The sequence below is a fragment of the Larimichthys crocea genome, chromosome X, assembly GCF_000972845.2.
Source record: "Larimichthys crocea isolate SSNF chromosome X, L_crocea_2.0, whole genome shotgun sequence".
Taxonomy (NCBI): domain Eukaryota; kingdom Metazoa; phylum Chordata; class Actinopteri; family Sciaenidae; genus Larimichthys; species Larimichthys crocea.
In genome coordinates, this window is record NC_040020.1 from 24,110,084 (window position 1) to 24,121,268 (window position 11,185).

Genomic DNA, 11,185 nt, shown 5'->3' on the forward strand with positions numbered 1-11,185 from the left:
AATGTGAAACACTGAAACAATTATAGGGTCTTGTTTCCAATTATCAGTGTTCATGGTAAACAAAAATCACCCCAAACTCTAAAAGTGGGGGGAAACTGCATTGTCATTATATTTAAAAAAAGGGAGAAAAGGAAAAAAAAAGCCTCCCACCCACCCAAAAGAAAAGTCCAATAACTGGAAGAGTTGAAATAATGCATACAGTATGTCTTCAAGCTCCATCAAGCTGGAGAGCCTGGATAGCGAGTTCACTGGTAAAGTCTGTTCTTCAGTACTTGGGCTTTTTTGACAGTGCATTTACACAGCACACAGCCTGACCATGACGGGGTATTCATGCTTCTATGTTTCAGTCTGTAAAGAAAATGACAAAGAGGAAAAAAAATTAATGCCTATTGTTTTATGTTAAACACAGTATTTTTTGTGTCAGCACAATAATTGATGCAATATGATGTTAGCTTTCTCATTTTCAATTTACTCATAGTATGACCAGTGTTTCCCATAGTGTTTTCCCTTCACTTTAATTTTGTAATTTGCCTGACCACCATCTGATCAAATCTATCTGTACTAGCTTCAAGTTCAACCTGAAAAAAAAAAAAAAAACCTAGGATGTGTCCCACAAGAATCAGTATGACATGCAATACAATATGACCTATAATAGACAGATTTCAGAGAAACTCCCATGGACAACACAGCACACACAAAAATACAGTCTGAATGTGGAGGGAAATTCAGGGGACCTGAATTCAACAGATGGGTCAAGTTCAATATCCTGCTGTCCTCTATGATTTTCAATTACCTTATCAAGAATGGCCTTATTATTTAAAATTTGTTGCAATGATTTGAACAGTGGAACATACTGCAAGGTGTGTTTCTTTTTATGGTCGAGTATGTAAGTAACTGGTTCAACAACACAGAATTTTTCCTTATAAAATTGTTTACGTTGATATGAAGTACTAAGAGGCCCACCTTTTTCAATTGCTTTTGGAACAGGGTTGGCTGAGCATACTGCTTTGGTGATTTCTGTAACTACAGAGTCATCAACTTGTAGGTTGTGATGCTTAAGAATATCAGTTACAACACTTTTAGATGGTGTGACTGATGCTGTGGTTAACAAGTGGTAAAGTTCTTGTAAAAAAATAATCAATTACTGTACCTGGCACATGGACTAAATATTCCAACTTTAGTAAGGCTGCTCCAAGATGCTGCTCAATTGCACTTGGAAGCATGCTGTGTTGCTCCTGTGAAGAATCAGAAACTTCCTGCACCACACACTCCTCGCCCTGGCTATCAGAAAACAAATCATCTAATGGTGGAGATGCTATTGTAGTTGTTTTTACGATACCTGGTAAGAAATCAGCTAATGTGTGAGGTGTGTGCTGGCGACTCTTATGAGATTTAAAAGTTTCATAAATACTGGTTTGAAAACTACAGCCAACAAACATGCAACAAACATTTTCTCTTCAGATGTGTGTTATGAACAAAGAACTCCCTTTCATTAGCAAAATTTTTGCATGAACATAAGTGACAGCTGAAAATAGACGACTCCTTTGGTGTCTGACAATCTTGTGTGGAATGCACTCTACTTTGATGTATGATTAAAGCATTCCATGTCTTAAATGTACAGGGACATTTAGAATATGTGCATGGATGACTTGCAGTGTGTCCAAATTGTGGGTGTTTGAGTTTATAATGATGAAGTAATTGAGACCTACTTTGCACAGCAACTGAACACCCTTTACACTGCCACAATCTCATGACTTTATTAGGGTCCGCCAATGCAGTCTAAATCAGAAATCAATAAATCTTGCAGTAACTATCTTTACTCATTTTTTTAAAATATATAAAAAATATCCTCATCATCATGCTGAGAAATCCATTCAGTCTTGTTTAAACAGATCCAGTAACCCAACAAGCAACTGCACAGTAATACTCACCACTACTACAGAGCCGCTTGCCTTCGTGGTTGGACCGGGTGGGCTCCGCTACTACAACCGGCCAGGGGACCTCCAGCTTCGTTTGCACGTGCTGAGCAGGTCCACATGGAGGGAGGGAGCTGGAGAGCTCACCCCGCCTTCCTCCGCATTGGTAGACTCGGGCAGCATCGGCTTTTCAGCCAGGGCTGGGGCCACGAAGGTGTCGTCTTCCTCCTCGTCCTCTGATATGAGAAACGAGGCGTCATCGTCATCCTCTGTGAGGCCAATTTCCAGCACGTCTTCCTCTGGAAACGGGGGAGCGCGGAGCTGCTCGCACTGGGTGGCCCAGTCGTAGCCAGTCTCCGGAACTTCCCCGGCCATGACCTCATCTTCCTCCGTGGCTGCGCCTAGGTCAGCGGTGGGGAGAAACGGCTCACGGTCCGCGAGGCTAGCTTGGCGGGCTAGCCTGCGTCTGAGGCTCGCTTGGCGGGCTAGCCTGCGTCTGAGGCTCTTGACCGTGAACACTTTGAAGTGTCCACAGGACCCGGGAATTTCGAGGGCTAACCTGGCGTGGTCAACCCCCAGGCAGGTACTGAACACCGGATGGGTGTCCCTCCCTGAAATTTTATTCCCGCAGCAACAGAACCGAGAGTCTCCTCTGGTGTGAGGATTTTTAGTGGTCTCCATTTCGTCGCCAAACTGGAGTGCTAGTGGAGAAAAGGGTCATGGCTAGCTGGTGTGCTAGCGTGGGGTCGAGGGGGTAGCTGGTGTGCTAGCTTAGCTCGACCGACTCGAGCGTCCGTGGAGGGGAGCCGAGAGGAATTCCGCCGTGGAGGGGTCGGAAAAGAATACTTACCGGTCCGGTCTGGTATGAACGGACAAGGCAGAAGCCAGAGCACAACACTAGCGTCCGGTGACGGAAGCTAGCAAAGATCCGTCTGGTGAACAGTTAAGCTAGCGAAAGCTCTGACGTGAGATAAGTTCTCAGGTGAGAAGAGGTTTTGAATTAGGGGAATGTTATCCGCGCGCACTTTATATAGTAGATGGGACTACTGGGTGTGACGCAGATGAACACATTCACTGTAGTCTATACAAAATGTATACTTGTAAATTGAACAACCCTCCTATGGGGTGCCGTTTGTAAAGTGTCTCGCTCTGAAAATAACAGCAACATTTTGTCACATTTAGCTAAAAACAATGTTTGAATTGAGAGTCACCTTTTTGCACATTTAGAACAATATTTGTGAATATTTTAAATATTTAAATCCAAATGTTAAATGTAAAATCTAAATGCTAAATGCTAAATCTAAATCTAAATGTTAAATATAAATCTAAATGTTAAATCTAAATGTTAAATCTAAATCTAAATGTTAAATCTAAATCTAAATGTTAAATCTAAATCTAAATGTTAAATTTAAATCTAAATGTTAAATATAAATCTAAATGTTAAATATAAATCTAAATGTTAAATATAAATCTAAATGTTAAATATAAATCTAAATGTTAAATCTATATCTAAATGTTAAATATAAATATAAATCTAAATGTTAAATCTAAATGTTAAATATAAATGTTAAATCTAAATCTAAATCTAAATGTTGAAGCTAAATGTTAAATATAAATCTAAATGTTAAATCTAAATCTAAATGTTGAAGCTAAATGTTAAATATATATCTAAATGTTAAATCTAAATCTAAATCTAAATGTTGAAGCTAAATGTTTCGGGTGAAACTAAATATTTAGCTAAAATGCAAATTCAAATGCCGGTAACCGGAAGTGCCAAAATAAAAGCTCGAGGAGGTCAGAGCGTGTTTATAGTGGCAAATAACGAATAAAACCCATCTTATCCGGGGAAATGGACTCTTGGACATGGATTATCGTGATAATAACTACCTAGATGAACAAACACGTTTGGAGAAACTTTATTTGAAGAGTACTTTGAGTTTTTAGTGTCACTTTTATGAAGGGTGCAGGACTTATGACCTGTAGCCACTATAGCCAGTCACAAGGGGGCTGGCTATAGTGGCTTTGACATTTATATTTAGATTTAGATTTAACATTTAGATTTAGATTTAACATTTAGATTTATATTTAGCATTTAGATTTAGATTTAGCATTTAGATTTTACATTTAAAATTTGGATTCAAATATTTAAAATATCTCTAAGTTCACAAATATTGTTCTAAATGTGCAAAAAAGTGACTCTCACAAATTCAAACCAGTTTTTTAAACATTGTTTTTAGCTAAATGTGACAAAATGTTGCTGTTATTTTCAGAGTGAGACGCTTTACAAACGGCACCCCATACCCTCCTTCTTCCATTTTTTCAGTGTATGGACATACTGACTCAAATGACTTGTAAGGTCTGGATCTGTTTAGTGAGCGACTCAGAAAGACTTGAGTCCGTAAAATGATCTGAGTTTATTTAGTTTGTCAAATCTTGGTAGAGTTCTCATCCCAACCTCATATAGCAGCAGAATAAAAACCTAAACATAACTAATAAAGAAATAAACATTTCCTTCATTTCATTTATTGGCGACCCCAAGTAGTTTTAAATACACACAAATACATTTTAAAAAAGCGAAATATTAATCCCAGTTCTCATCCCAACCTCATATACCAGCAGAATAAAAACCTCCAAATTCCTTGTTTATTCATTAATATAGTAGTTATCCCCTGAGACATTGGAGTCCTTCACACTTTGTTAAAAGGCTTTGGGTGTTCATAGAGGTGAAGAGAGAGACCTTGTGGATGTTCCAGATTCTTCTGACAACACTGAACGAGGAACAATATTGACTGAGGGTTACCCACAGCAGTGACATGTCATTCACACATTCCCATGTACTGTCCATCTATAGCCCACCTAATCCCTAAACTAAACTTCACTAAATTTGATATAGCACACCTATCATTATCTTGGCAAAGGAATGTTCATGAACATGGACTGTATTTACAGAAAAGTCTAAGCTCTTTCATATCAACATAATTGCTGCATTTATATTTTTGTTCATTATATAATGACATGCAGTCTTCCCAGCATGACTCTAATGTAAGAAATCTGAGACAAATTCTCAGTCTGTGCAAAAGAAAAAAAGAAGATACAAATATATGGCTTCAGTTTGCTGGTTTACCTTATCAAGTGGGGTCTTGGGTGCATTTACATACACGTACAAATGCTACAAACCTAATTCAAGATTCCAGAACAAGAATGTTTACATGTACAACATGACTGGAAAATTGAAAAAAAAAAAAAAAAAAAAAAACTTATAAGGAAGAAATCACTTCACTACCCGTATAGTAGTAGGGGTAGTAGCGGGCAGTAACTGCAATAACTTATGTATATAGTGGCATATTTTAAGATTCTCTTCATGACTCAAAAATCTTTGGCCTTTGTACAATTTTCAGATGCAACCAAGATACAAACAATACAATGATCTGCTCATCGAAACATTGCTCTACACCACATTTAATTCCACTCATTCACCTGTTTGGACAAATAAACATTCCCTTCATTTAATTTATTGGCAACCCAGATACCGTAGATACAATACACACAAGTAAAAAAGTTGAAGTGATTTCTAAGTGCACCTGTAGCTGTTATTGTCCTAACAAGGTGGTCCAGGCTTCTTTAAGTCTGTCCAATATTTCACCAACTCTTCTGAAGACCCAAGAATGTAGGTGATGATCTTGGAGTATTCACAGCGATTATATCTTGAGTTATAGGCCTTGAACTGCGAGGGATCTGGTGGTGATGTGGGTGCAAGTCCTAGTTTTTTCATGCACATTCCAATATAAGCATCCTCTATGTTAAAGGGTGTGATTGATTTTGAGACATTCACAAATTTCCCTGGAAGATCATTGGAAAAGATATATCCCATGCCGAGAGTGTAGGTCGGGTACGTGGGGTCTGGGAACAACTCCTCAGAAACGTACCATTTGGAGCTCTTTGAACGCAAAACTGGTCTATCCCACATAAGCATGCCTGTCAGGTAATTCAGCTTGGGGATGCCTGGCTTTTTTAGCATGATCACTAAATTGTCAATGTTCAGGAACATGTCTGAGTCAACCTTCATGGCATACGCCGCTGTAGGGCAGTGTGTGGCTAGCCAGTCCATGATCACCATAGTTTTGATAGTCAGATTCAGGTAAGTGTCCATGAAGTTGCTCTGAATCAGGTCATGGTGCTGCAGATTCTCCAGTTTGAGCTTCTCCTGCACCTGCTCAACATCAGGTCCTCCAGAAGAGCCCAGCATGAAAAGAGTAAGCACTATCTCACCCTGAACCGGACTGTTTTTGGCCCATGTCTGCCGGATGGCGTCCCGAGCTGCCACGTTATTTGGTGCCACTGGAACCACCAGAACCAGGAAAGGGGTCTTGTTCTTGCACACCTCTGTATTATCCATAATAAAGTGGTAATTGGGTGCATAGGCTTGGTGGTACTGTATAACTGTAGGTGGTACAGTAGGGCTTTTTGTTGTTTCAATTAGTTTAGCTTTGTGCTTTGGATGAACACGATAAGCAGGAGGTAGATGAGACAGATTGGTCTGATTTACAAAACTCCTGTAGTGCTCACTGAGTGGAAAACTCTCCCATGGCAGAGAGCCGTTGAAGAGAGTGTAACACAAGACGACCAGCACTAGACACGTCAGGAGCAGGAACTGGAACCAGACCTGATATACAGGTTTCTTTTGACGAAACAGGCTCTCCACAAGTTGTCTATAAAAAGATAAATAAAAATAAAAAGGCAATGTTAAAACTGGTGAAAACCTTTTGGGGAATGCAAAAATGAATTATAATTATGTTACAGTGTCAGCCAGTCAGTTTGCCATGGACTACAATTTTTTTTAGTCTGTATCACCGGATCACCTCTGTCCCATCCTTTTTTTTTTTTTACTCTCTGGGGTCCCATCAGTGACGCAGAGGGTTTTATGACATCATTATACACAGTTAGCTCTGACAACAGTACATGGACCTTTCCATAAGAGCTGATATAGAACATATCATCATTGGGACTTATATCTATCAGTCTGCTTATACTGTAGCTGTTATAAATTAATTTAATTAATGCTCATCTCATCATCTATCTTAGATTGTAACAAAACATGCATCACAAAGATGAAGAGTTTTCCACAAATAACATTTGACTTAAACTATGAAAGGTCATCAGAGGACAAAGAGACGAAATAAGTCAACATGAAAAATTAACTGCTAAATATTAACGTTGAGTGGTGGGATTTGGTCGTAGGTATTAGGACACAAGCCTAATCACTGCTATGTTTTTGTAAAATACAGATGCGCAGCACATACTTAGACCTTAGAACTTCATTAAAGTGACTAGAGCATTTAGGAGCTGCAATGAATAGCCAATAAACCAATTAGCTGATCCACAGAAAATCAGCAGCTAGTTATACATTTTCAATAATTTGTCAGAATTCGCCACTATGTTTGGCATTACAATAAACTGTATATTTTGAGTTTGAGACTGTTGGTCAAATTAAACAACACTTAAAGAAGTCACCCTCTTATTATCTTTTATTGTTAGCTGCAGTCACATAGATAAACTGCATTGATTATACCCATGGAAATTTAATACTTGAACTGTGTTTGAATTTGCACTGTGTACATTTTTCATTTTTATAGACCTGTTTATACTGTAAATGCTGTCCATACTGCCATATTTATATTCTTACAGATAATTCTGTTTATACTGTTTATTCCAATTCCGCCATATTTATACTATTTATATCTCCAGACTTGCCACTGTCTTTTCTATTCTCGGATGTCTTTTAGCTTGTATATATTTTTATATCGATATTTTACTTTATATTTGTACATCTTTACTTATATTTTATATTTTTACATCTTTACTTATATTTTATATTTCATGTTTATTGCTGTTTGCACCGGGATAAGAGGGAAACGCAAAAACGGTCAAACTGGTTGTTCAGGATCCTTTGTTAGCAAGGCAAACAACCTATGCATAAAAAGTTACATCATTGAGGGTTAATGTGGGTGGGAAAGATCCTGATTCAGCCGGATAATATGTGCCAAGATAAAAAAAATACCGCTGCAGGAGTTAAATACATTTAGTTTAATATTTTAATTCTTCTCTTATTTGCTCAACTTGTTGGTGGTAAAGGAGGAGAATTAAAAGCTTTTTGCTGTTTGCTAATAAATCCAATTTATGGTGCATGGCTATATTGTTGTCAAAATACAACTTCTATTCTTTCAGTAACTACTGGGTGGAATGCTTAGAGAAATGACACGTACTAAAAAAAGAAAAGGTAAGGAGTCATGTGTTTGAGAGATTGTCTCCTGTTAGACATGTGATCTTTTTTGCAGCATTGTCAACTCATGAATGAAAGTAGCAAGCACAAAAGTCACTAAAAGTCCTCAGATTATTTCGTTCGCTAATTAATTGGCAAAAAATTATCTCATAACTTCATTCCCTTAAGTACCCTTTCCTTAGGTACTACTAGGTGGGAGTTGTTGGAGGGTTGCTGGTTGGATTCCCAACTCTCCCGGTCCAGTCGAAATGTCCTTGAGCAAGATACTGAACCCCAAATTGCTCCTGATGGCTGTGATATTGCTGAATGTAGCCAGTGCCACATATGTTTCTAATATATGCTTATGCTTCTTGACGTGTTAGTATTTGATTTTTATCTTCTTTACATTTTCATCTAAGAGAAAACCTACTTGGCATTACACCTGATCGGTCTGAATAAGTCGATAAATTTTGTCTAGTCTCTTTTTAGGAATAAAGTTGCTAAGAGGGTCTGAAAAGCGACAAATCCTTGCAGTTGCAACAATGCTAATTTTTAGGTGCCATATAACTGACAGGAAGCAGAGCAGAAACATGAAACAACAGTAAGTAAATGATTAATAATAAGTAACCACACTCATTTACAACCACAGGGTTTATATGCTCTGGCAGATGCAGTCACATTTGCAAATAAAATTTGTGATGGGGAAGCTGTCACAGTCAGCTGGTCCCATTCCTCTGTAACAGAACCTGCTTTTTACCTTCTTCCGCTGCACACTTTTCTCCTGAATGTTTTTACATTTTAAAGCACTGGTGCACATGAACAAACTGTAGATAAAGTGATTTGAGTCTTTCAGATTATTTTTGTCATTTCCCTTTACTTAGTAGTGAGAGGTGAGATACAAACAGGCTTTAAGTACAGAGAGAGGCTATGATATGCAGCCACAGCTGGAATTGGTCTTGGGCTGTTGTAATTATATGGTGTGTCATAACCACTTGAGGCCCCAACAGAATGTGTTTTTCTTGCGAAAGGAATTGCAGAAAACCACATTACATTCTTAACATTACAAGTTTCTCAAAAACAAATTAATGCTAAGTCATGATATGTTTTATGGGTGTTTAATTAGTCTTTTAAAGGAGGATCACAATTTTCATTTTACTCTTGCACTGGGTCTCTTCAGGCATCATCATATCCTAAAGAGCTCATAGTACCTCACTAGAACACTGCGATCTCAGAATGTAGGTTTCCTTGTGGTTCCCATAGTCTCCAAAAGTAGAATAGCAGTTCAGTGGTCTGTCTTATCTTGTCTTGTTTTGGCATACTGAGAGCAAGCATGCCCCTTCAAGAACAAAAGTTTTACATAATAATGAAGAAGAGCTGTGCAGCATACATAAGAATGAATTATAGTGACATCCACAGAGATGGACAGAAAATCCAGGGTAGGGAGAGGGTGGTGACATGCAGCAAAGGACTCTACCAGTCTACTAGGTGAGCTATTTGTGCAACCACAACACCACATAATTTTTACATATATGTCTAGTCTTTTCCTGGTGATCTGAATAAGTCCATAAATGTGTTGCTCTTTAAAAATAAAGTTGCAAAAAAAGGATCTGGAAAATCATTCAGCAACACTGGATGGTCCAATGACAAGGAGCCCATCAACATTACCAATGTGGTGCCATAATGGTGTCATCACAGTTGGTTGCAGTTAAAACCTGTTGTGGAGAAATTGCTGAAATCAAAGGTCAATGGTGAAGTCAGGAGGGAAGAAAGTGTTCAGGAGCCTCTGATGTCTTATGCTGTAATATTTATTGACGCTTGGCCAAGGAGAACTAGAGACACTCTCAAAGTACACCTGAAGTGCTTGAGTCGGTCTCACATTCTGATGAACTCATGCTGGTGGTCACACCCTCATAGATTACACCACAAATACTTTACGCCCAAAATAGTCAAAGGGAATGCATTTACCCATGTTCGTATTCACCTTCAACACATTCTAGTCTGGAGACACTGTTGTCTGTTCATGCTAATGGAACATCAACAGTTAGCTATCTATTATGTCTAGGAAGGCAGCAACAGGTCTCTTCGACCCTGGCCACCACAGTGTTGAGATATGGTGGCACCTAGTCAGAGATGTATAAAGTACTGGAGTAAAGGAGTGGAGTAGAAGTACAAGTGCTATTTCAAAAAACTGACTTGAGTAGAAGTTGAAGTGTTCTTTAAATACCATACTTAAGTGAAAGTACTAAAGTATTCAAAATGTTTTGTACTTAAGTATTGCAAGTAGAAGTATGTAAAAAAAATGCTACTCAAGTGCTGAAAGTAAAAGTACAAGTAAAAGTACACGTACTGTTGTTTATATTATTTCAAATATTTATTAAGGCACAACTTCTAATGTTACAGTGTTACAATGTTCATGGTTCTATGTTGTATGAGTTCTATGATTTCCCATGGTCTGTGAATGCGTCTGAATAAATGCGAGAGCAAGGGGGCGGGGGGAGCAGGTGAGAGAGAGCGCGCCTGAGTGTCAGGTGTATGACGTACGGCGCATGAGCGAGGTTGATATGTGAGACCGGGACTGTTATGTATCAGAGTAAAAGTATTAAATTCATCAAAAATATCTAGTGCAGTAAAAATGGAAGTTATGGAAAAAAATAATACTCCAAAAAAGTACAGATACTGCATTTTAGTACTTAAGTACAGTACTTAAGTGGTTCCACTTCGTTACTATACATCTTTGCACCTAGTCAAAGACAAACAATTAATACTGCCGAGGACCACAAGGCTCACACGTGACCTCAAGTAACCTAAGGATAGAAAATTCCATAACAAAAACAACATAGACTTTCTATTTATTTTTAATACAGGCCTTTTGAGATTGAAGCTTGATGCTCTGGAAGGTTAAAACATTAAAAACATTAACAGAACATAAATTAGCACAGCTAATCTAAGTCTAACTCCTATGACTGACAATGGAGTGACCGTCCTGCCCAGGTCAATTGCACTTGCAAAC

At 38.3% G+C, this 11,185-nt stretch overlaps 1 protein-coding gene across 1 annotated transcript; it reads right to left on the reverse strand.

The window, feature by feature from the left end:
- Nucleotides 1-4,317: 4,317 nt before the first annotated feature.
- LOC104933356 (beta-1,3-galactosyltransferase 2) lies at nt 4,318-6,786 on the reverse strand. The gene is made up of 2 exons (XM_027282639.1): nt 6,776-6,786; nt 4,318-6,625 (listed from the first exon to the last, which is right to left on the reverse strand). Exons 1-2 carry the CDS (start codon nt 6,784-6,786, stop codon nt 5,515-5,517), a joined length of 1,122 nt encoding a protein of 373 aa, XP_027138440.1. The 3' UTR covers nt 4,318-5,514.
- Nucleotides 6,787-11,185: the final 4,399 nt, after the last annotated feature.